The 26636-nt window shown below is 42.6% G+C and overlaps 1 protein-coding gene across 3 annotated transcripts; it reads right to left on the reverse strand.

Moving 5' to 3' along the window:
* Positions 1-210: 210 nt before the first annotated feature.
* On the reverse strand, positions 211-26275 carry LOC112453936 (transcriptional regulator ovo-like). Of its 3 annotated transcripts, none has more exons than XM_025014989.1 (9): positions 25372-26275; positions 11228-11652; positions 9240-9729; positions 7565-8132; positions 7139-7398; positions 6674-6846; positions 6171-6308; positions 5709-6008; positions 211-5490 (listed from the first exon to the last, which is right to left on the reverse strand). In XM_025014989.1, exons 1-9 carry the CDS (start codon positions 25526-25528, stop codon positions 5311-5313), a joined length of 2691 nt encoding a protein of 896 aa, XP_024870757.1. In that variant the 5' UTR covers positions 25529-26275; the 3' UTR covers positions 211-5310. The 3 variants fall into 3 exon arrangements, with proteins under 3 accessions (XP_024870757.1, XP_024870756.1, XP_024870755.1); XM_025014988.1 differs by having other exon boundaries at positions 6647-6846; XM_025014987.1 differs by having other exon boundaries at positions 6626-6846.
* Positions 26276-26636: the final 361 nt, after the last annotated feature.

Below are 26636 nucleotides of genomic sequence, written 5' to 3' on the forward strand. Positions count from 1 at the left end.
ACTTGAAAAAGTTTTGCTTTTAAAAACCGTTAAAATTGTTGAATATATAACAGCCGTGAAAGAAAGTAGCGGAGCAGTTTCGGGAGATTGCAGCAACCCATTCATATACATAAGAGAGATATTACGTAAGAGCAACGCGAAGTGTGATTGTTAAGCGCGCAATCGATCGAGCTCGAAATATATCAAACAGGTACTTGTGTATGGAGTGCATACATAATATTAATTTTTATTACCTCTTGCAAACATATAAGAGCGCGTAACCACGTTTTACCGTTAGCTACAATTAATAACGATCTCTAATAAGTAGACACCAATGTCCGGGTAACGCAGTCGCGCTCTAATAGAATTTACAAAATCGCGAACGACACGGCACAGCACGTGGAACGTTAAATCCGTCAATTTTAGCTGCACTTTCTACATTCTCCTCTCCAAAGCTCCAATATCTATTTTGTCTATAAAATGCCGAAAGTATAGCTAAAGGCTGTGATACACGCCGTACAGATCCGCACGTATACTCCCATACGATATCCACGCATACCATCACACACTCGGTTTGCAATCGCACGTTAATAGCTCGCCCTAACAGTGTCCAGTTTGCTCAACCCAGGAGGAAAAAGTATTTTATCCCGCTGCATAGAAATGTTGTCTACATTCTATGTTGCTTAAGATTATTTTGTTTAAATCAGTCTGATTTTCGACGGTTTTAAGAAAATATGTGTATTTATATGTGAAGAATTTTAAACCTGAAAGGTTTTTTTTCAAACTCTGTATAGCATGATTACCTATATAAAATAATCAGTAACTATTAGATACCTAAATACCTAATAGATTGGGCAAATTGCACACTACGCCAGTTTCCCATTCATAATCTTTGCCCTTACGTATGTTCTGCAACAAGAAGATTGCTTCTGCAACCGGACAATCTGATAAATATTATACGGACTGATTTTTAATTATACGCCAATACTTCAATCGGCAAATACAGATATATTTCAAAATGGAATTCGAAATAAAATAATATAATTAAAACATTCACATATATTACAATTGTAATACGTTGTTTCGAATGGCACTTTGAAATATCTAATAATAATCTTATTTTCTCTAATTTATTACAATTCTGAAGATAAAGCATAAACAATCTACACTCATATATTATTTCTCTTATTTTCGACTTATTTTCGAGATTGAAGTATTCACATATAATTAAGAAGCACTCCGCATCGGGCTGTATATTCTGCATATGTGCAGAACTATCTATAATATTAAAATAATTTTAGAATCAATAATTAAATTTATTATTCAGCGCATGTAATAATAATATAATAATGATATAATAAAAATAAAAATAATAATAATAATAATAATGACAAATTATTAACTACGGATGAAAAGTTGAACGTCTCAGAAAATTAATAGCGTTTGCAAATATCGAAGTAACAACAAAGTAAAGGGGTGATAATAATTATGTCGATAGTCAAATCGATAAATTTGCTGAAGATGTGTAAAGTGCTATTATTTGCGACAATACTGAGCGTAAATTAAATAGTAATGGAAACATAGATAGCGTTATCGTTTAAAAATATAATGTTAATAATAATAATAATAATAATAATAATAATAATAATAGTAATAGTATTAAAATAATATGATGATAATAATACGCAACGTATTAACTTGTGATTGACAGTGCGCGACAAGTACTGTTATCCTCGAGTACTTTGCTCCAAGATGTAAGTACAGGAAAACCGTGCTGGTCCCCCTGCCCAGTCCTCGTACATTTGCTGTACAAGTACGTTGTTATGTATATTACTGTCGTAAGCAAGATACTAACGATCGCGGACTAATCGGTACCCGTTTCCGCCGCTGGAATGAAGACTATTTACAACAAGGTTGAGCGTCTCACGCGGCGGGGCATCAACGCCCGCGCCGAGACAACCGCGGGCTTAAGAACGAATACATGAATATATGTGAGAATTAAATATATATCGGTAGTCTGCTTAGAATCCTATACGGCGTATTTACATCATTCGATTAAGATTATCAAATCCTCTGAGCGCGTTAATTGTCGGGCGGGCGCGTCTCGTACGAGCCAAGGATGACGAATATAATTTAATCTTAAATACAAGTAAATTTTTCCGCATTTTTAATTATATAATACAATTGTAATTTTTATCGTGCAGTGAGCACGTTTTCTTAGTAGTCTAATAATAATATTGTGTAAATTTTGTATACTTTTTCATGTATACGGCGCCGCGGCATCATAAATGCCTTCCCGCTTAAAAGACAGCCAGGTCCGAGTCAAATAATAGATATCATTATTTGATCTATTATTTGACTCGGACGCGGCTCTCCTCAGGTAGGAAGGCATTAATGACGCCGTCTTACAATGTACGATATACATTTAAAAAAAAATATAAATAAATAAAGAATCAGATCTCAAATTCCTTTGTTTATCGCTCGTTTAGCTTTTATCAGATTCCGTAAATAGGCATTTGCAATTTACAAATAACATGTATTATCATCATTTGACAAGCCACAAATAATATATACTATCATCATTTTCAATTTCCTAAAAATGCATGTTCTCAAAATAGGTGACACATGGGGCGTTTACGAAGCCTCATACCTTTTCGCGCTCGCCCGAAAGTTGAAGGACAATGCTTTCGAGGTCATGTTCGCCAACGGCCCTTTTTAACCCTTTGACAAGCGCATTTTGAGTCACGTGCATGCCAGCATAAACAAGCCTATATACATATATACATCAGTTACTCTATAATAAGATATGTGACCTATAGTACAAATAAATACAAAAGACTAAACTCTGAAGTAATGAAGACGTAGGTAGCCTTATCGTTTAAAAATAAAAATTTCTCAATTGTTACGCCAACGAAATGTTACACAGCGATGGGAGCCAGCAGGTGGATGAAAAAATATTGCCTAAAAAAAGGAGAAGGAAAAAAAAGTTGTGCGTCGCGACCGCCGCGTTTCAAAGGATTAATCTTCTGGTCCCGAGAGATTAACTCGCGCCGCTCGCCGAACAACCGTCTTTGAGCATCCTAAGCTTCAGAACTCGTATGTTATTTCCCCGCAGGACAAGTTCGCGACGGAGGGAATCGAGCGGAATAAGTATATCGGTCACCCGATCCAAGTACTGCCACCTCAGAATTGCACGAAATCCCGTTTTGTGTGTAAATGTGTGCATGTGTGTATATGTGTGTGTGTGGAGTGTGTATACGACGATGCGTGCCCTCCTCCTACCCTTACCTACCCTTCTACCTGACCCTGAAAGAAGAAGAAGAAGAAGAAGAAGAAAAAACCATAAGCGCAAAAGAGCGGAAAAGCGAAATCCGGTGCATGGAGGAGTGAGTGGATTGTCTTGTTACTCTTATCATATCACAGATTACCCAAAGTGCACTTCGGTTGGGAACTTACACGAGTACTGTATAGGGGTATATGTATGTATGTATTTTATATATATATTATATATATACACTACCGGCGTTTAGAAAAATAATAAAAAGTGAGGATAATAAAAGCTGAAGTTTTTATCTAAAACGATACCGGTGTATCGGTTTGCTGTAACAAATATCAACTTGGAACATTTCCCTCGAGACCGAAAATTGATTTTAAAATCGAATCTCGATAATAAAATCGTCAATCGTGATTAACGGCACGGGAGAGCGTTTGTTTTAATTATCCTTCAACAATTATTCCGCTATAACGTCGGTAGCGCCAAGTTTTATTTCTACGATGGTACGGCGCAGAGTCACTTCACCGACGTGATCTCGCCCCGCTTTCGCGACACCCGGTGTTGGACGACGCGAATCCCTTCGATTCCGGTGCCTCGAACGATCGAGGACAATTGAGGCTTCAGGATGAAGGCCGCGATCGAAGGAATTCCCTGGCGATCGCGACGTCAAGAACCCCATTTCGCCCATCGAGTCGAAAAGCAACGTAACTCGCCGTACATCTCTGAGAAAAAAAAAGTCTTCCGTGTGATCGCACTCTTCTCCCGCCTCGGCACGCTCGCCGAGGACGATCGGCATTCCTGAAACGTTCTATCCGAGTCTTTGGGTCTGCTCGATGTCGCGCGCGCCTCTGGTCCACGATATTAATATTTATCACCTAAGATCTACATTTGTGATTGTGTGTAACAGGATATGTATGTATGTGTGTTGGTTTGTGTGCGTGTGTGTGCATACGCATACATGCGTCTGTATCCCATGCATCCTCCTGTGATCCATTATCAGTTCTAGGATTTCTTTAAATTAATCTGTTACGTAGCTAAAAATGCACCTACAAGAAGAAACGCTCTAAGAACATTTAAGAAAGAAATTCGAGACACTATCCCCGATAGAATGGATAGAAGCGAGATTTCGTAGCGTCGCAACGGGCAAGTTGGAATTGTTTTCACCTGGCAGAACGATCGTTGGAATTTGAGAACCCGACGCGCTGCCATTAGAACTCCGAGGCGCATTATTAATGAAGTTTCATTAATAAAGCTGCATTTTGTCAAACGCTGCAACTAACGCTACGACAGTACTACTTTTCGAGCATCTGTCTTTCTTCTTCGTAAAGCGGTAATCTCTTTCTTACCGAACCGGACAGAAAGAAAGAAACAATAATGCGCAAGCTTAATCGTACTTCGTCTCCACATATCGGCGAAAAGCTACAAGAGAAATACCGTGTACGCGACTTCGCGGTCATCGTAGCTGCGCGTGAAGATCTTCCCTTACTCTTATTCTTCTTTCGCCTCTTCCTCTCCTCGTCCTCTGCCTCCTCTACCGAATGTAAGGCGGCAGGAACTAATTGTTCGCAGATCCCACACGATCCCTCAATCGGATCCTGTCGCCGGACTTCGATGTTTATTCCAGTGTCACCGCAATGGGAGCCACTTGCAGGTACTTTACGCGCGAAACGTCCCTCCCTTTGTCTGCTCGATTGAAGAACGAACGCGTGATCAATCTCTCCTTTTCTCTCTTTTTATTCCTTTATCTCTCGGCCGGACTCTCGTTCTCGACGGATTTAGAAGCTGGTCGTGGTCTGTTGATGCGCCGCGCCGCTGCTCTTCGAGGCCGTCTCTCGTCGCTCCGCGAGGCCGCAGCTGTCCGTATTCCGCGAGTCCCGTTGTAACAGGCCACCCTGAAGAGTTACATCAACAAGAACAATTTCGTGTTCTTGCATACCGCGCTGTGTATTTTGTTTTGTTCGTTCGAGTATCGAAGCCTCCCTATATCAGACCGTCGATTAATCAACGGGTCTACCCTATCTTCTACCTAACACGAGACTCAACATTTAATATCGTGTCTATGCGGAGTCTGTGCCCACCTGGAGCAACATATTGGCGAAGTTACTATTGGTGAACTTGAAGTGCCGCTTGTCGTAGAATTTCAGCAATGCCGGACTATAAGGATGCTGCTCCTTCAGGTGAAGATAATGCACCTCAGGCTCATGCGTCGTATGTCCGCATTCTTCACAGACGTACATCTATCAAACAGACATATTCATGCGGATAACAAATTAAAATATACTCACATAAATCTATAAAATTATATCAAAATCATAGGGAGAGTTTTAGAATAATACATGTAAAATATTGCTTCGGTGAATCAGTCTTGTACAGTTAAATTTATTAAAAAGAGAGAAAGCCAACTTATTCGCGCTATTTTTTTTCTTCAAGACAATGCCTTCTATGAATAGTTTACCTTAGCGCGTCGCTCCTTATACGCGTACTGATGCTGAACTCCGTGAACTTTCTGGCCGTGACTCTCCAGTGAGCACCGTTGCGTGAAACTCTTCTCGCAGAGGAAGCACTTGTAGGGTCGCACACCTGTGTGCGTCCGTGTATGCCTCTTGAGATCAAACGTATCGTTGAAGCCCTTCCCGCAGAATGTACACAAGTAACGTTTCACGTCACTGTGACACTTCATGTGACGATTAAGAAGCCGCTGAAGGCTGAAAGTTTTGCTGCACACGCGACAGGTGAAGCGACTGGGATCGTCGTCCTATTGAGCAAAAGATCGAAGAGTAAGTACGCTATAACGTACTCCTTGTAATCTCGCGGCGTCGACTTAACGATTCGATACGATGGATTCGTTATGTCACAGTCATATCTCTAGTAATGACAATTGCGCAGACCTAACGCAATCCTTCGCAAGCAGCATTACCTTGCTAGGCGGAGTGCGATTAGTTCTTTCCTCATCTCGAGTAGCTGCCGCCTGTCTCTGACCCTCGATGGCTAGAGGATTTTTTATGCCGTGACCACCATTAACAAATTCTAGCTGACAATCGCTCGGTAAACCCAGCTACGAACCGATGAGAAGACACGTTAACTCTCGCTACGTTTTTCATGACGATTAGAAAAGATAACATCGGATGAAGCCCTCAAATTGACTGAGCATTGCATAATACGCGTGAGAGTGGGAATTAACAATCCACTCATTATCGATCATATACCGATTGGAACTGATCTACTCGAACAATTCGATCGAATCGAAGGCTTCGAGGAACCCGTAGATCATATCGTGGACGACACACTGAAGTGTCATCAACTCGATCCCATTTCCGGCCGGTAATATTGCGAAGAGATATGCTTTTGCCTGGATCAATTTGGGTAGCTTACCCTTTGTTGAAGTACACCGACCCGTTGCGAGAGCGGCGGTTCGTTTACCGATCCGGCGGCTTGAGCTGCGACTGTGGTGGGTGACACAACTGGACTATGCGCGTGTTCTCCCAGTCCGCATGACGGTGAAGTGCCGGTCGAGGCGCCGTCCAAGGAACAGCTCGCAGTCCCGGGGCTGGGTAAACTTCCGCCTACGCTGCTACCGGAGTCTATCTCTAAACCTATGAGATTAGGAAACCGAACCGTTAACGCGCTATTATTCCTTCTTAGTCCTAAATCAATAAATTAAAAATGTTCTGTTAGCGAAAAAGTGTGCCACTTTATATAACTTTTTTAAAAATCTTTTAAGATCTCCGATATAACTGTAAGTCTCAAACATAATATTTCAAAATATATTAAATTGACATAATTTTAAAGTCAGATTACTATCAACTTTTTTGTGTTCCAACGTTAATTTTAACGTTAGTTCGGTAATAGTTACACGAAAATATAAGAGCAATCATGATAATTCACCATTATTGAAATTCAATCCGGGACTCAGAAGACTTTGATGCTGTTGCTGTTGTTGGTGCGGCGACGTAGCCTGTTGCTTCTGCTGCTGCAGCTGCACCTGAATCTGCAACTGCTGTTCCTGCTGATGCTGATGATTTTGGTTGACATGCAATCCGAGCTCTGGACGTTCCTTTTGAAGCGACTGATAGCTCGTCTCACCGGCCGCGTAGCTCAATCCCGCAAGCTTGGACGCGTTGAAGTGTTGCGGAGTCGTATAGTGTCTAAGAAAAATGGTACACGATCCATCGTTATTCTATCCCGTGATTGAAATTTACGATCGGCTTTCAAACTCGACCACGATTACGATAAAAGCAAACGACGAATGTACAGAGTGTTAGTTAATCGACAAGCGCGAGCGTTTCTCACGATAGCTAAGCGTGAGCTCACCTCGTGTCAAAGCCTCTGGTCAAGGCCATGCTATGCTCGGGGAAAGGATCGACGCTAGGCTCAACGGGAGTGGTCATCTGACCGGCGTCTTGACCGATCCCACTGCTGCCGGTCGAGGCAGGCGAGTGTAGCGACTCCTCCAGGAGATCGCTGCTGCCGTCCTCGGTCTGCAGCCTGGGCAACAGAAGATCCGCCGCATCGTTGAGAGTTTCGAGGAGCGCCGTGTGATCAGACGGCGAGTTGAAGGTCAAGGTTGCTGCGGTGAACTGTAGCGGATCCACCACCATGGTACCAGTTACCATGTCTACCATCATGCCTGTATCGGTGACATCGTAGGTGCCATATTGAGTGGACAGCAGGTCGTTCGGCTGAATTTTGTAGCCCGCTAGCTCCTCTTCCTCTTCCTTAAAATTCAGACCGTAGGACGCACAAACGTTCGCGCAGACATTCTGAAGGAGAGAGTATTGTTTGCCCTCTTGCGCGTTGTACTGCGCGTGCTGAGAGTTATCCTGTTGCCCAGTGTCGCATTCGATCCCGACGGCCGTCAAAGGTGTGAGATACGCGTTTCCTGAAACAATGGCACGGACGATGATTAAAGATTGTCCTGAAAAAGTCATGAATTTTAACTTAATAAGCTTGCGTGCATGTGCACAACGTATTCTTTCAGATTTATCGAAAATCATATATTCCATGATAATTTGTGCACTACAGGAGCCAGATTTCCAAGGACGAGTATCGTGACTATGATAATTTAAAATGATTGATTATTTAAAGTGGGATATGAATGTAGAATAACGTCTTAAATTTGCTTAAAAGCATCTTTTTCATCAAATAATGATACCTTGCAATTCCGAATTTTGGATATTAATATCTGGATAATGGAAGTTTGCATCACAAATTTCAGAACTTCCGAAGACAGGTGCCATAATAATTTAATTGCGCGATATAAAACCTTGTACAAATAATAGCAAATATGGAACAAATTATACATGTATAAAACGAAAAGGTAATACCAACAAAAAATAATGCATGAAATAACTCGAAATACGACTTTTCCAAACGTGGGACGTACGATTACGATTTCGTACGGAGACATAATAAAAGACAAGATTTATTAAATCGCACGCTAAACACTCAAATTAGAACTGACTCGATCGGCCACAATCTCGCGTGAATTATTTGGAAATAAAGAATGTAAACAATATCTCGATCTACTGAAACGTCCTATTTTATTGTCTACCTCGATGGCTAAACAAAATAAACACTGCCAACTGACATGAGTTCAATCATACAAGTCAAAAGGATGCCATACAGGATGGCAGAGAGTTATTGTAATAAACGAGAAATTTAATTTTAGAATTTAGTAGCTTTAGCTAACAATTAAATAAAATAGCCACAGATAACGTTACTATCTCTTATTATTTTAATTAGTTAATTAGTTAATATGTATTTAATTAAACAAATGTAATAAAAAAAGCGTTACGTTTGCAAAAATTAGAAATGCAATCGTCAATGTTAGAATAAATCTAGCAATGAATTGTAAACATCTTTCTAATGAATCGTGTATCATTAGAAAGTTCGATGAGATATCGAGTAGATAAAGAGCCAAAATTGTTCATGTCTTTCTGACATGAGAGACGAGTAAAAGTGAGAAAAGCAACGTGCGCCCGTGTACCTTGAGAGCTGTTGTACTGATTGGCGAAGTTCGCGAGGTTGTTGCCACCCTTCAGGGACTCGTAGAACGGCGGCAGAGATCCCGTCGGCGGCGAACTTGGCCCGTAGTTGCCACGACCCCCGTTTCCACCGGGAGGCATGCCACCCGCACCAGCTCCCCCGCCCAGAGCACCGCCGCCGCCGCTACCACCGCTACCAATCATCGCTCCGTTACCGCATCCCCCGATCATAGCACCACCGCCGCCGCCGCCACCGCCGTTCGACGATGGTGAGGAATTGTTGGCACCACCACCGCCGCCGGAAGAACTGCCCGAATTCGAGGATCTGCCATGTCCCGCGGCCGCCTGCACTATCTGAGACCCAGAGAGTTTGACGGCCAGCAGAGACTTCGAGATCGAGGTGCTGGGGCTGCGCGACACCATCGCGCCCTCGCGACATTTCTCCTCGTCCTCCTCCTTTCGTTTCGGCACCGCATAGTCTATGGGTTGATCCTAGAATTGTCGTTAATATTAACTCACCGACATCATGCGTGATATCTTAATTTTTTCTTTTTTTTCTTTTTTAATCGTTCGAAAAACACCCAGGTGTATCGGTACACTTTTCTTTTTATCACTCAATGTTTTGCCTCTTTTTACACACTCTCTCTCAGTCTCTTTCTCTTTTAAAAGCACACAATAAGATATTAAAAGATGAGATTGTATTGATGGGATGTTATGCACTGTTAAAAGAAAAAAGAAAAATTTTGTTAGAACTAGACATATAGATAAAAATAAAATTTAACAAGAATATATAGAAGAGAATAAAGAAATAATTGCAAAAAAACTGAATAAACAATTGATAATTTTAAATACATAGTTATTAGTTGTGTCTTCTGTCTATTTCCATTTTATATACGTATGTGGTCATTCATATAATATTTGATAAAACCTAACGAAAAGAAGAATTTGAGTATTTTATATGTAAAATATAGGTACGCAATATTTTTAATTATATACATAACAATATGTAAAATACCAATTTTGAAAAAACTATAATTCTTAATTAATAACCAAAACTTAATTAACTACGTATCATTATCAAACATCCATTCAATTTTCTTATATAAAAAAAAAAGAATAGGTACTAACATTTATTAGATATATGATATTGGCGTTGAAGTCTCTTTCTCTCTTACTTTCTTGCTACAGTTTTCTTAATCGCTTTCTTTTGATTATTCTTTTATGTAATTAACCCAATTCTCAATTTTTTTCCTTTTTGCTAGATATTGATATTAAGTTTTCTAAATAAACATTTTTCAAACTGAAACATCATATCTGAATACCACGATCGTTCTTAATTTTCGATATAAAATCGGATCCATTCCTAACGGACAGATTTTTAGTTTTTACATTCTTCTATTTTCTTCTCCTCGTAAGATGTACATTCACATGCGAAATTACTGTGAATTATTGCGCAAATTTTCGTAGAATTTACGAGCTTTCGTACTTCAATATGAAAAACGACAGCATGCAAAATCGCAAGAAACTACTCGGCAGACCGCACGTTAAATAATGTTGTGCATAATACCGTGCAAAATTTTGCTCACCCTTCTTTATCTGCTTTGTCGCTATACATAATGTATGAGGCATTACGAGGAGGTTAACGAAATCCTGTCGAAATTAACGAAGCGTGACTGAATCAGCCTAATAACAGACTTCTGTGCTACCTCGGACGTACTTAAATGTCTTAAGCATACTTTTATTATCATTAAGATTCGTTACTTTTCAATAACCGCGAGATATAAAACGTTTTAATCCACTGAATTGCAATGTACAAAATCGTTGCCGTTGCCATACAGTCGAACGTGAGTTAGCTTATTTTATTAGTTGAAAAAAGCGTAAACATGCGTAAATGTATGATTATTCCAAACACGATGCGCTATTGACGAAAAATCCTCATCCAGCAAAGCCTTGAACATAATTTTTTATTTTCGCGATATGCCTAGTTTACCTGTTCCGGTTCGGGGGTCTGTATCGGATCGATTCTCTCGATCTCGATCTTATTCTCTTCTTTCCTGGAGGTGCTTTGCGGCGGCACCCTCTGGATAACCGAAACCCTTGTGGGCGGCTCGACACGGGGTGTTTTCGGCGGTGTTTTCGGCCTTGGCAACGCGATCTTCTCCGATTTGGACAGGAACTGTGGTGGATCGTCCGAGGCTATTGGCGGGCTGCTATACTCTTTTCGCTCTGCCCGAGTGAGCACGTGGCGTCGGCTGCCGTACGGCACATCGCCGCCGAGGATGCTGGAGATGAATCTTCTCGGCTGCGGACTAGTCGCATTGCTCGCCGGGTGCGGCGGCGACGGCGATGGAGCCGGACTGCTGCTGCGAAGGGATTCAGGAGTCGTCGCACGATCATCATCAGTCTTGTCACGATCTATTGTTGAAAAAAAGAAAAATATGATTTTTCCATTAAAATTTCATGAGTATTGTGCCAACAAAACTATTATTTGCTGAAACTTCTCATCAATTGTGAGCCATATCGAGTTAAAAAAAAAAAGCTCGTAGGAATTTTTTCTTGTTATTCTTCAACTGTACGTCAAAATAAATTTTTTAGTATGCTAATAATTAATTCGATTAAATAGATTGTGTTGAGGATTTGTATCTGATTCATCTTTCATTAATAAAATATACTATTATGACAGTTAAGTAAGATCTGGAGCTACTTATGATTAAAACTCAATTGACAAAAAAATTTTTGGTACATCATACAAATATATTCTAGAAAAAAACTAATTATTACCTAAACCTGTATTTATTAAACATTAATATCTTTGGTCAGTATGAAGTAAATTATATTTATCATAATCCAATTAAAAAATTCTGGAAAAAAAAACAAAGACCGCAAAGACAATTTTGGTAAGAGTAACGGAAGCATTTTCGCAGAAATGTCTCGCTTTGCTGTGTCACAACCTTGCTTCTGTCAGTTTTCTTACAATTTTCTTCGGTGCGGTACAATAAGCACGGAATCGTTGAAATTTGAGCGAGCTTCCTATTTCAAGGTTCGCACGACTTAGCACTTAACGCGCGACACGGATTTACGATCCTACTTGGATTCGTACGAACGCTGACTTGCGACGCAAAATGAGACAGGGATTGAATCTCGATACGTATATATGCTAGTCAATCGGGACTCGGCATACGTAATGCACGGGCAACGACGACGGTGACGACGATGACGGTCATAACCGTCGGCTGGCGGTTTGGCCCGCTGCTCACCGTGCCTGAATTTACGAGCAACCTTGAAGATTCGCAGGTACCGTATAGCGACTATACGGTCGCTTCGTCCTTCGCGCGCGTACGTGATATCCCGCTTTTCTCCTCGAGCATTTCTCAGAGTACACCGGCGAGTAACTGTCTTTAATTAGCGAATGATAACCGATTGCGGTACCGATTGTCTCCTCCCGCTGATATTTCTTTCGAAGCGAACAGATTTCAAGGGCCGCTCGATATCCTCGATCATCTTCAGCTATGACATCGAAATTAATGTGATTCCCATGATAAATGATTTTACATCACGAAATCGTTCCCAATGCAGACTTGAAGATGAGGAATCTCTGTAGATTCATCGTCGGCAATATCGATTGATGTTTAATAACAGCAGTTTTTTGTGTAATTTTTTTTTCGTCGCAGCGTATTTTTAGATTATAAAGGTGATCTGTTATTGAGTGTGCAGTGCATATAGTCTCTCGATTTTCGAGACTCGTCGAGTGCTTTTCGACGGACACGAGGACACTGCATAATCATATCGTTGGCGGTAACCAGGAAACTACCTGCGCGGCATTTTACTCTAAGGTCATTATGGAAAATATATTGAAGGAAGAAAAGACTCGTCGTCTAGTCACTCTTCGGCGATACTATTGTCATATATCTTGGCGTTCTTTCGTTCTTTAAAAACTATCGTGTATTAATAAGAGGCCATTAAACTTTGCTTGTGATTTATATTTCTTTTTTCATAAATTATAATTTCTATTTAATTAATATTAATATTATATCATCAAGAAAAAGCAGCGTATAAATACCAAAAGATCTTAATGTTGAAATTATCAGAAATATGAGGGTGTTAGGAAATTAACGAGTTTGTAAACAGAGCCACTAGGACCTCAAGGCACCCCGCCGAAATTCGGAATGTTCGGAGTAGACCGAGCGTGGAATTTAAATCCCCAGAAGCCCGGGGCGTCCTCGGGGAGGACGATATTTTCTCGATCTTCTCGAAAGACTCGTCCCTGAGCTCGAAATCAACCGGCGGCGATCCCGACCTCGAAATTACGAGTTAGACGAGGCGCCTAACGACATCTTTTGCGCAATCTCTTGCGTCACGGCTCGAACCCCCGAAGGTAACAGCCACGGCGGAGGCACCAAAATGGCGGTTCCGTTCGTCGGGCAACCTTCGATGGAGGGAACCGCGCCGCGTGCATACATGCGTGCATGCGTGCGTGCGTGAGTTCCTCTGACCAAATCCCCCTAACAGGTTCGGCCGCGCTATAAATACCTGCGGCGCAATCGTCGTGACCGGGGTACCGATGTACGCCTCTGCCTATCTTCGACTCTCTCTCTCTCTCTCTTTCTCTCTCTCTCTCCCACCCCGATTCTCCGTCGTGCTCGTTCCCCGTCCGGTTTCCTCCGCCTGTTCCCCGTTTATTCCGCGCTATCTCCCTCTTTCTCTCTCTCTCTCTCTCTTTCTCATTTTTCCTTTCGCTTCTCTTTCCCCTTCGGACAGCGAGAAAGAGAAAGAAAATGAAATGAGAACCGGTACATCGAGTCGGAATCGAGAGGAACGGGCTTGCTCGCGGAGCGAAGAAGACGAGGAGGAGAGATCGACCAGGAGAATCAAACGGCGAGAAAATTCCGGTAAATCGGTCTACTGCAATCCGAGTCGATTTTATAATTAACGATAATATCTCCTTCGTGCTTTTTAATTATATCCATTCAAAAAATTAGAAGAAATTTATAAGTGGTTTAGTTTTTTTTTTAAATAATTATTTCTCTCATTCTTATGATCAATAAGCACTTTTGACGCTAAAATATAAAAACATTCGATAAAATATGAAGCGATATAGACGGGAGCGCGAGATATATTGTATCGTTAAAAGTTTTGAAGACGTCGCGACTCGGTTCCTTAGATAGACGACGTTGTAGTTGCCAGCCAGATCGTAAGAGTGTTGAGACGAATGAGCTCGCCCGCGGAACGGAGTGCCTCGAGAGCGATCGAGCGGAGAAGATCGATGCCCGGACTCGGACGCAACGACTGAATCCTCACAATTCCCAATGCGAAACCCAGGGAGCGCGTGCTGGAACGAGCGGAGTACACTTCCTGATCTATGCGAGGCCTCGAGGTCGTTGCCATTACGACCAAGACGCTTGTCGAATCTACCCTGGGGCCACGTTTAGCGTGACTTCTGCATCCTTGACTCTGCCTTTCGTCGCGTATCGGCGTTCGTCCAATGTCCGTGTGAAGAATTCGTTATCCACGACACCAAGTTAAAGTAAAAAAAAAATTACATTTTTAATTCCAATTTAAATCCAAACCGCGCTTACAAACACGCGCGAGAATCGCACTCGACATTGTAACGATTCGGAGAGTATATCGAGGCGGTAATACCTTCAGCGTCGAATACAGAGTTTGGAATACGAGTCCGAGTCTTCAGCTATCAACGTTTACGGCAGTTTCTCAAGACTAGCGATAAAACACTCGCCTTTTGACGTTTACGGCGACCCGTAAATCCCGCGCAAGATGTGTATATATATATATGCACAATATATGTATATATAATGGAACGCCTCGATTACTTCATCATCCGACACATTGTTTCTGGTCTGTATGCAGATAAGCGCGATATATACGGCAGCATAAATGGCGAAGGCGCGAGTTGCTGTGCCGCGGTGTGTTAGCCGAAAGGAAAGGAAAGGAAAAACCTGAAAAAAGGACTCGAGAGCAGGGAGCGGTCGGCCGTAAGTAGGTCGGCTAAGCCGCGCCGTTTCGTTCGATCGAGCAGATATTACAACGGCAACGAAGGTGTAAGGCCTGACGATGCTGACGATGCTGACGATGCATCGTCCGCACCGGGCCGGGCGAGAGAACTCGCAACAGGATCTCCGCCTGAACCCGGTCGCGACCCAGGCTGCTTTAATGCATGGCAGGTTTTCTCGAATCTCGCGCTTCGATCTCGAGACGCTCCTCTCGAACATCTCGATTTATTTTCCCTTTTCCGCTAAGCTTGCAGAAGAAATACTATGCTCACTAATGTTTATACATTCGTGTACTGTAAAATCTTTCTAAAAAATTTCCTAAAGTTTCTTCACGCTCTCTTTTTGTTCTCCGAAATCTTTTCTCCTTCCTGTTCTCTGATGATGTGAATCTGATGATCATTGGATCGATATCATCGCATCATTCTGAGATGATCTAAGATTATAGCGACGTTGAGTCGAATCGGCACTTTTAAGCGCAATGAGATTCCAGGCAAGGACGCAACGGCAAGATCGCCCCGGAATCCGAGCCGATGCGTCCGCGATCGCGAGAAAGTGCGACATCCCGTATGCACGGTCTCGCGCGAGCCTCCACGCGCGGTATCTGCGTAGCGTTTGCGTAGCGGTACCGTGCGTGGGTCGAGTCGTCGTCGCGCGCGGACAGCAAGGTGACACCGTATACGCGGCCACTTGGTCGCTTTACGTAATAGACACGTGCGGTGCGCGCGAGCACGCGCGCGTATTTCCTCCGCCCTGCGCGAAATCCTCGCGCTTCCATGTTCGGAGCAATCTGCGTTTCGCGCAGCAAAAACGACGCCGACGATTCCTCCGCGGAAACAGCAAAACCGTATTAGCACGTCGTGCGCTTCGACAGGAATTACAAGTGCCACATAATCGTAATTAGATATTAACATGTAAACTCCGAGAGATATTGTTCGTGTAAAAAGGGTCTTTAAAAGGCCGATACAGCGATTTGAGTGCTTTTATCTAGAGTATCTAACTACACTGTAAAAAAATATGTAAAATTATGCGAATAAGTGTAAAAATCATGATTTGTGATGTAATTGTGTATACACTTTCGTGTGATTTTTGCGTTTACCGTTCATGTAATTTTACATATTTCTTTTATCCTATTCTTACATTTTTCCCACATCACAAAGAAAGTATACAAAATTACGTGAACAAGTGTAAAAATCACATGATTTATATTCGAGATGCAAGTGTAATATACATAAGTGTGCGGTTTTTAATATAACTTTTCTTACGGCGTACGTAACTTATTGTTAGTATGTAATCTAAAGACGTACAGTATAAGATAAATTGCTGTTTAGGTTGTTTAGGTGTTATTTACTGTTAGAATGTAAAAAAGAAATTATTTTATAAATAGACCAACATTGTTTCAAATTGATATTTCCTATCCATACCTATTGCCATCGAATCTTAATATTATATAGCTATTCAGATTTTCAAAACTAGGATATGCTGTTCTTGCAGCATTTACTCTATTACGTGACTTAATAATGTTTAATTTATGCTCTTAACACTTGACAGGCTTAATTTTGAAAGCAAATTGTCGGCTCGCGACTTGTAGTTTGTCGTTTTCAAATTATAGATGCTCCCAAAGCATTCCGTTCTTATCGATCTCGATAATCGCAAATGAATCACTCGCGCCGATCGCACGCACGATCGCGTTCTTCTTCGCGATTCCCGTCAGCTCGATCCTGCCAGCGGAACGAATGCATCGAATTGCGAGTAATGCATCGCGCATACGAGTTCTGTACTTCCTAGAAGCTACGAGGCACACATATACACGTGCACGCAACACACATCTATACTGGCTTGGTAACGCCACGCTTCAGAGAGTCCTTTCTACGGCCGAGCGGAAGATCGAAGTGTTAGCGACGACGACGACGACGACGACAGCGTTTCTCACTCGACCTTGGCACTCGGTGAAAAGTCGTGAACGAAAAAAATCATCAGTTGTTGCATTTTGCGCCAGAGGGTCAGGAACGAAGGGAAAGGTAAGAGGAGGAAAAGGAGGAGAGTGCAGTGGGGGAAGACCGGTGCAACTCCGACGTGGCCGGTCGAGCGTGTCGCCGTAATGCCGGAGATCGCACAACAACGTCAAGACACAACGCTTAACTCTTAGGGATTGAAGGAAAGTGCCGGTATTTTTTGTTCGTTTAAGTATCGCGACACCGATACACCGCGATGAAATGTGACGAAGTGAATCGAGGCTGCCCGATAATTCTCGACCACATTGTTCCCAAGCTTTTTGCGGCAATCGAGAAAATCTGCATGGGAAATACCCGCGTTATTGACAATTCTTGTTCCTCATTTTCACGATTGTTAGAAATACCTTGGTACTACAGTAGTTCGAACTAAACTATGTTTTTTTTATAGTGTATTTCAAAAAATCATTATGTGATGTCGACGAAATTAAAAGTCGCATCCATCGAAGACTTTTGTTCGTGGCGCAATTATCCTTGCACAACGAAATTGTTCCAATTGTCTGGCGGTCCCCAGAGAAATCTTACTGATAACCATTTTGCAAACGTGATGAAAAAACCTGCGATCAGTGTACTATGGATATTATGAATATTATTACTGTACACTCGTCATCATTATCTTGCAATTTCAAATGGATACGCAACTATTCGCATAATTCAACGTCGCTTGTATAACGCCATTTTTACATTCATATTACATAATGAGCGTCCAATTATCTCAGGAATTATAAATCGATTTAAGACTCGTTCGAGTAGAAATGTGAAAAATCTAAGATAATTAAATGCATATAAATCACGAGCGTTACTGATTTATATTTATCAAACTAAGAAAATGATTCAGTCGATAATCGTAATAATTGGATCCGTGATTAATTTCGTTCTAAGCAGTTAGATATTAATTTATAAGGCAGTGCTGTTAATAATTTCCCTCTAATCAGAACAGCAGGGCAAATAGCAGCGGTAAAACCACCTTGGCACTCTCATTCGTGGTATTTCAATCCGGATTTTTTCCAAACAGACGGGATCAGAGACCGTGGCAAAATCGTCGCGACTGAGCGGTGTCATTCGGTTAGTCGTTGTTAGAGCACTAGACCACAGACTATGCCATTATTTGAAAATAATAGCTCGTGCAATTATGCAGGAACAAAGATCAAAATTATTCATCAGGTTGATGCAAAAAGTTTCTCGGTTTTTCGTATTAAGTATAGTTAGAAAACTAAAATTCTTGAAAAAAAAATTAAAAAATTTCTTGATAAGTAAATAAAAATATATCCAAGAGTGTGTTTCGATTTGCAGCACGCTCGTTTTGATTTCGCTTTTTTGCAATCGACTTTTAATACAGCTTTGCTTCTTTTCCAAAACTTTGAGAACTCGGACGGGATTAAAATCTCAATATTTATAATACAAACAAGCAGGGATTAAAAAAGGATTGCAATAATTAGGGAATGAGTGCAAACTATGCAGTCGACGATTGAAATTAACTTTTTCATCACCAACAGAGAAGAAACTTTCGCGTTCGAGGTTCTACCCACGCTTGGTAATCGACATCGAGATTACAATGTGACGTTTTTCCACGACGAGAGTAGCGCTGGACGCTATTATTCCGTAATAGTCATGCTCGCGTTAATTCACCGTCGCGAAGCGATCGTGCCGATTCGCTAGCGCCTAGTGTAGAGCGAGATTTATCGCGCTGAACGTTCTTTTCTTTTGCACTTGGCCCCCTTGTTCGGAAAGAATTTCGGTCACGGCCCTCTTGCGCCATTATAGCTGCCGCCGCCGCCGTGTACACTCATCGTCCTCTGTATGCGGGGTGTGTTGCGCATGTGTGTGGACCAACTACGACGATGATGACGACGATGGCGTACGCACCGAGGTGTACCTGCTCGCGGCGCTTTCGACGACGAGTCGAACCTGTTCCCCCGCGCGTGGCGAGAAGTCCGGTGTCGTTTCAATCGGTGGACCTCGGCGTACGTGTCTGCGGGGTGTTCCACAAGATTTACGTTTAGCCTCAGGGACGTATTCACGTTCGTGTGTGGGACCGATTTAAACCTCACAAAATTTTCACCTAAAACGCGTAAGACGTAGGTGCGCATTTTCAAAATGATATCACGTGCACGGAGAGAATTTGAATCGGGAATTGCTAAAAGCGGTCTTTTCAATCAAGCTATACGTACGTAGCTTAAATTTAAAAAAAAAAATGTACACCAATCGTTCCCTCGCAGGCTAATGAAATCTAGTGCCTAAATCGGAATAAATTAGTTACGTTTCTGTGGCGTACCTAATGTTTGGTAACTGTACGTGAAAAGGAACGTATGAAATTTGTCGGATATTTAATTTCACGCCTCCTTTTTCAACGTACGTCACGGTATCGCGAAGACCCGTACCCCTATGCGAACAGGCGCGTACACACACACGCGCGCGCGAGCGCGTACGATTAGACATGCATGCACGCATCGCAAGGCTTACGGGCGATGCATTGTAATTCGTCGCAATGACTGCACATCCTGGTGTACTAGCCTTTGCAACAGGTGCGCGTCACTGAGCGCGATTACCTGCGTGTCAACGACAGTTAAAGCTCGTATGTGCACTGGATGTAACAGTATTTATCTACAGCGCGCGGTACATACGTACGATGCATCAACACCATTAACGGCGTCTCTTTCAGGGGAATATTTCTTTTTTTCCCCACATCATACGCGAAACGTTGCATCGGAATTTCCAGTCACAGCCAGTAAAATCGCTGGATCTCCTCCTTGCGATCGCGAAATTGCGGTCTGACTTAACTTTTAACTTTAAGCTCGCGTTACTTCGTGTATTCGATATGTTACCTAATTAACGTTTAATAGTTGATACCAAAATGTCAAGGTTAAAAGACTTTGAATTTACATACTTTTACTTGAACGCTATTGAGTAACAGACTGGCACCGTTAGGAAAGTATTGACTTTGATAGTTTATGGACAAGGATTTATTAGAATTTTATAAATTCAAATTGACGTAATAGTCAAATACCTAGTACAAATTATGGAAATTTCGATTTTAGAAGAAACATTGATTTTCCCTCGTAACATTTTGATGAAAATCAGACATTAATTTTGTTTAATTAATTCAAGAATGAAAAGAATTTTTCTCAAAATACGGTATGTGTGCGTGTAATAAACGTTAATTTCATGACAAAGGGACAAAGGGCAATGATTATTCTTTTAATTGAATATATATGTAGCTTGGAAAAAAAACGCCGGAGATGTAGCGTGGCTCTGATGATTTTTTAAAACGATGATAATAACGAACGTGTTCGGTACTACAGTTGGTCGTAATGTTATTCTACGAGTTTAATAGCGGCCAGTTTTACGCGACATATCGCGCCGGCCCTGCTAGCTCCCTTCGTCGCGTCGAATTTAACGCATTCCACGCGCACGGCGACAGTGCGATGTGCGATCCTCTTTTGGCGCGGCCATCGACTAAGTGGAATGAGCGTGCGTCGCACCGCAATTGCATAAAACGCACCGCGTCGCCACAGGCTTCGTACAAAGTGACGTTTGCGATCGAGAAACGACCGGCTCGAAACGCGCATTCTAAAATTCTAGTGGTTAGCTAGGATCGTATAAGCGCGGATAAATAATTCGAGAAAGAGTTGCATGACGCCCGCTGAAAGTGGTACGTCGCTTAGAAAATGAAAAATGTGCAGGTCGCGTATCCGGTCGTGAGAATTATAAAATGTTTACGGAAAATTTGCGCGATCGGGAAATGTAAACAGTTCTCAGAAATCCGGCTATGAGTTCCCGTTTATCTTAATTGTCGAGGGTTCGCGGTAAATAAATTAAAATTAAAAGAAACTGATCGCATTTGATTAGCATTCATGCATGAATATGCGTGATACTATGTAAGATATTCAGGGTAAAGAATCATTCATGTGGATCTTTTGCGGAATAAACTTCTAGATACATCACCCTTCACCTTTTTAAATATAAAGAAATTGAAAAATAGTTATGCTAACGTATTGTACATTAATATTTAAAACAAATTATTAAAATATTTTTTCTATATATTTAAATAGGATTGTAGATAGTTTTTAGGAAACGCAGGTACATTCCTTAAATTATATGACATATTTGACACATATTTGAGAAAGAGAGATGTGACGCGAGAATAAAGGATTCAAATTTAATAACGCAAATTCGCGTGATTTCAGTCGCTTTTCGATAAGATCGTCGGGGAATGCGAGAAGAGTTCCGTATATACACCGTGTTGAATTTCTAGTCAGTGACTCTCGCGGTCGTCCTTCTATCCGTTCCCCACCATTTCTCGCCGCTGCATGCCACGGCGAGATTCTAATGCCGGCACGGTCGCCTTGGCCGTCGCGGAGATCACTGACAGCGGGTTCGGGCTTGAGCTGCGAGTCGCGTTGCGCAACTTTCGCGCGAAACCGAAGGTTCCTACAGCTCTAACGGGAGGTACTCCATTGCCTAACCGCCAAATACCAGCTACGAAACTCATCAACATTCAAGATAAGAGTAACCTGTCGCCTAGCCGTTTTAAGGTCGCGGCCATGAATAAGAGACACGTCCAAGTTCGAGCGATTATAAGATAGTTATATACGCCACGTAAGTCGGTTCTACATATCATACTTATATTAAATTCGCAACGTTGAGAAAGAATGAGAGAAATGGAAAAATTGATGTAATAGCAGGATATCTATCATCAAAAGATGCCCGAAAACCGGAGAAAATACTTCAATATTTAGATTCGTAATAGAAACACAGAAATAGCTTATACGAATCGTTCGATGCTAAAAAAAAGCATAATTCCGCTAAACTTATAAATTTCCATTTAATTCAAAAATGAAAGAAATATGTTTCGAAAAATATCTAACATATCACTAAATATTTCTTTGAAATTATATTGAACTGTATTTAGTCGCTTCGTGCGAAGCAGAAACTTTCAGCAGAAAAGAAGATACGAATCTTTAATGTAACGCTCCTTTAACAACGTGCACGAATGTATAAACGCGCGGGAACGTTCCGAGTGAACGAGAATCATTGGAAGGAGAAAAATGTTATCCCCGCCTGACGGCGCGACGCATCGCTTAGGCGAGCATCGAAGTCTCTGGTCCGGCGCGGCGCACCGTGCACCGGAGTCCGGATCGTACACACGCGTCGCCGTCGACTCGTCCATCGCTGCTCGCTCAGCTCGCTGTAGCGCAGGAAACGTTATACGAGCGGCGCGCGCGGCGTACCATTACGATCTCGCGTTAGCCCGGATTCCGTTTGATCGGCAACGCGGAAAATGCAAATAAAAGCTAATACTCCGTACGCACGATACGCGGAGAGACGTTTACGTAACGTATCGACGATCTCCCGACTGGCGATGCACGCGCATGAATCTTCTTCTCTTCCCGTCAAGGATAACGATGTTTATCATCGCGACGGGCAAGCCGCGCTTGCCGCACGAACGAAAGGGCTCTAAGCGACGTGTGTCTAATGAGTCGATTTATACGCGAGCCGTTAAATTCGAGGGGCGATGAATCACTTGATTGGACGCCGTCGCATTAATTGAACGGCTGCATCGGTCACGCGCCTCGAGGAAAAAAAATTGCGATTGTAACGAAGTATCGAGGTAGCCGGAGCTTTCGGAATGACGCTAATTGTAAATTAAGCTGAAATCGCTTCCGTATAATATAAATGTTTCATTAACATATATAATTAATGATAAACACTGGCCAAGAGAAAGGAAAAAAAAACAGAGAGAGAGAAAGAGTAATTCGTGCACCTGCGACAACGGTGATCGTACAGAACCAGTAACAGGCCATCGACACCGCGTTTTGCGCATCATTCGTGGTCTCGTGAGCGCAGGAACCTGACGCAAAACAAGAATCAAAAGTAGGGAGACGAGGAGAGAAGTGACGGGAGAGCGAGAGAACGCACAAAAAAGAGAAAAGGAATAAAGGAGGAGCTGCCCCGGTCACTTTCCTAAACCAGTTTTAGGACTACATTCGGCCTCCACCTACTACTCACTATACCGTTGTAAAAGTACCACCCGTGATCGACCTCGACTAGACCATCGCCCGAGGACTAATAGGCCCGAACGAAAAATCAGCAGTGAATTATGTAACTAAACTGTGCAGCGACGACTCGCTGAGGCACGCGATTTTCACGCAAATTAGTCAAACCTCGGTTTATCTTTACGGCCATTGAGAACGACGAAAAAGTCATTACGCACGTAACGACTAACGATAACGATAAGTGCATTTGGGGACGTTGCGACGCAGGTAAACGACGTATCGTAAAAGTAATATCGTGACAAATCTCGTTAATACCGATTGCGCCAATTGTTGTTCACGGAATAAACTCCCTTTCCGAAATTCTCTGCGGTATGTCGCAAACTCGGTCGACCTTGGAGCAACTGCGTCGATAGGCGGATCGTCGTGTATACACATCCGCGACACGGACAAATTGCAATTGTACTTTACGACCGTTCACTCACTATACCGTTCCTCATCGGCGCGGCTGACGCGCGGAAGGATGACCGTTGTTTTCGACGAAACCGTTCGTACGACGTAAACGTCATTATGCAATCGCGCGCGGCGTTCGTACACAAAGTGGCAACTCATATAATTAACTGCACGTGGCGTGCACATCAGGTATACGCGGACAAGTTCGCCGACTGCCAAAGGTCACCGTTACTAAGCATCCAGCGGCAGATCGGCGACGAGAAATCTCTTTTTTCTTCCATATTCTAATCGGCTGATTATGTCAGGCCACGATGAAAAACGTGCGGCAAATGAATTACCATTGAGAAATATTACGACGAGATAAAGTGTTCCCGTGCGACGCAGCAGCCGCCGAGAGAAGGGTGTCGCGAATCATTAAGAGAGATAACGCCCGGTTATTTTTTACTCGAACGCGATCGAAAAGAAGGGTCGCTATCGTGAACTGTCGAATTCGCGGAGACCGCATAATGAGCCGAAAATGTACACGCGAGTAATTAGCATAATGCGATTCACGAAAGTAAAAAACTTGGCAAATGCGTTGCGCGCGATAACGTCCGGAACCGAGGTACACAAATTGCAATCGCACCTGTAGCCAAAAATACGATCGCACCTGCGGCAGAAGTGTAACATTTTAAGACACTTTTTCTCCCTCTCCCGCTCTTTTATTTGCTTTCTTGTTCGGCAGGTATACGTCGTAAAGAGGGTACGAGAGAGAGAAGCCACAGAGTTGCACTTGTGCGCCCCGGTCGTTCCGCTTTATCGACGGCCTGCATATTGTGGATTAAACTGTCGAGATCGGTATCTTAATTTTACACGGCAGCGGCTTACGCGACTCCATAACGATCCGATAATCGACATATCAAATTGCTGCGTACGATACAGCACCAAAAAGATGAAGATAATTGTCTTGTGGCTTATTAATGCATTCTCCATTTATCCTCGTAATGAATGCGTCGTATATATAGGTACGCGAAAATCTTCGCCGCGATTTAATACGCACTTCGGAGATCATTATCTCTCTCGTGCGTGCATATGCAAAAATTCATAACGCAAGACCGAAATATGATTATATCGATAATTGTAAGATAACATTACGCGCTCCATAATTCGCTTGATTGAATTAATTGGTTTAATTTGATTATGCTGTGACAATGCCATTTATTTTACCTCTGCGTAAAGAAAGTCCAAACATGAAGTCGACTTTATTTCGACAGAATTCTGATTTTAAATCTATTCACGGATGTATTAAAAAATTAAAAAAAAAATAGAACAATGCAAATATTTTCTAGAAAAAAATGTACTTCAAACTGACCCAAAAAGTTGTCAATTAAAAAACTATAGCAAACGATGCAAATATTTGCTAAAAAAAAATGTACTTCAAACTGACCCAAAAAGTTGTCAATTAGAAAACTATGGCAAACTTGAGATACTTTAAATATTAGTAACTCCAATAAACAAACATAATTTTAAATACATACTAACTTCAAGAAACAATTTAAATAGAACCGGTATAATTTCGACGAATTCTACTTCCCATAGCGCAAGGGAAGATGGACGTTAATTTAACACAAGTGTAGGAAACTAAAATCGCCGAAATTACGCCGGTTCTGTTTTAATCGGAAATCAATTTACATTGATCCTTGTTAACGATGAGGCTCAATGGCTCCGAGCTGCCAAGCGGGCTGTCCTTGCCACTACCGAGAGGCGGACTTTTGCTGAGATGCTGCGACTCCAGTAACCGCAACTGCTGCTGATGCAGTCGGTTCTTGATCAGAAAGATCTTTGGCATCGTGACTTGACGTCGGGAGCGATGCACTACGTTGTCACTTTGCACTACCACTACATCGAAGTGGTAAGTGAGCTGCTCCCCTGCTCCGCGGTGTAGTCAAGATCGCGGTCGTGGCACAGCGAGCAAGAACACGTTTGGATCGAAGCAAAACACGTCAGTACGGTCTTGTACACAACAGTGTCATACTCGAGAGTACTCAGTAAACGAACGGTCACGACGGCGAGTAAACGATCACGACGAACTTGTATCAAATCCACCTGTTGTGGTTTCGGTCACGATGATTCATTGTTACCTGTCTCTGTCCCTTTTTCACGCCGACGAGCGATTATTCACAAGGATCGGCGTGGAGATCAACGCAGGATAATTCTATGTCGGATTTTGGGACGAACCTGCACGGACAGAGACTTTTCTTGCAAAAAATTCCGACGATGGATTTACTGGTCGCGCGCGAGAGGTTCATCGGCGTCGCGAAAAAACAGGGGCCAGCTGACTCGGTCCCCGATACGTGATTGGAGTGTCACTCGAGACCGAAACACTGGATATCCGACCGGTATCCGCGTGCTCCGGCGCTGGGGTCCATACGCGTCTATCACTTCCCTCACTTGATGGATTTACAGTTATGTTGAGAGCGCCTCCGTGAACGGGCACCGTGAATCGAGAAAACTCAACCGCACGGCCTCTCGTGAGCTACTGAGTCCGCAAGTAAGTGAACTCGGTAGTGCGGGCCCCGTAAGCCCCTCTTTCTTCCTCCCGTCCACATCCCTGCCTCTTACTCCCCCCACGCCTCGTCGCCTATCGGCTGAGTAAAATGTGCGCGGACCCCGTTGACTGTCCCCCACCATCCACTGGCCCTCCTCCTCGTCCCACCATAGGGCCTCACGAGCCAGCCAGCGGGACTATTCGATCGCAGGTCTACAGTCCTCGAAGATGAGGCTGCTTCTGACGCGCGCATGCGCATAACGGAGCATCGTACCTTGGATGCCGTGAGCTCGCTTTACAATCCCCGTTTTCTTTCTAGTTAAGGGACTGCATTGTTTCCTTCTTCCTCTTTTTCTAGGGGAACTAGTTGTTCCTGTCGCCGGTTGCACCTTCTGATCGAATTAACGTT

Source organism: Temnothorax curvispinosus, unplaced genomic scaffold (assembly GCF_003070985.1).
Source record: "Temnothorax curvispinosus isolate PA1 unplaced genomic scaffold, ASM307098v1 QBEX01004771.1, whole genome shotgun sequence".
Taxonomy (NCBI): Eukaryota; Metazoa; Arthropoda; class Insecta; order Hymenoptera; family Formicidae; genus Temnothorax; species Temnothorax curvispinosus.

Bases quoted from the DNA above. Each gene is read 5' to 3' on its own strand.
- LOC112453936 (XM_025014987.1), bottom strand. From the start codon at position 25,528: ATGCCAAAGATCTTTCTGATCAAGAACCGACTGCATCAGCAGCAGTTG. The intron at 11,653-25,371 runs GTAAATTGATTT...TTTCAACAATAG, and splicing joins CATCGTTAACAAGGATCAAT to ATCGTGACAAGACTGATGAT. The intron at 6,847-7,138 runs GTGAATTATCAT...CTAATCTCATAG, and splicing joins CGGATTGAATTTCAATAATG to GTTTAGAGATAGACTCCGGT.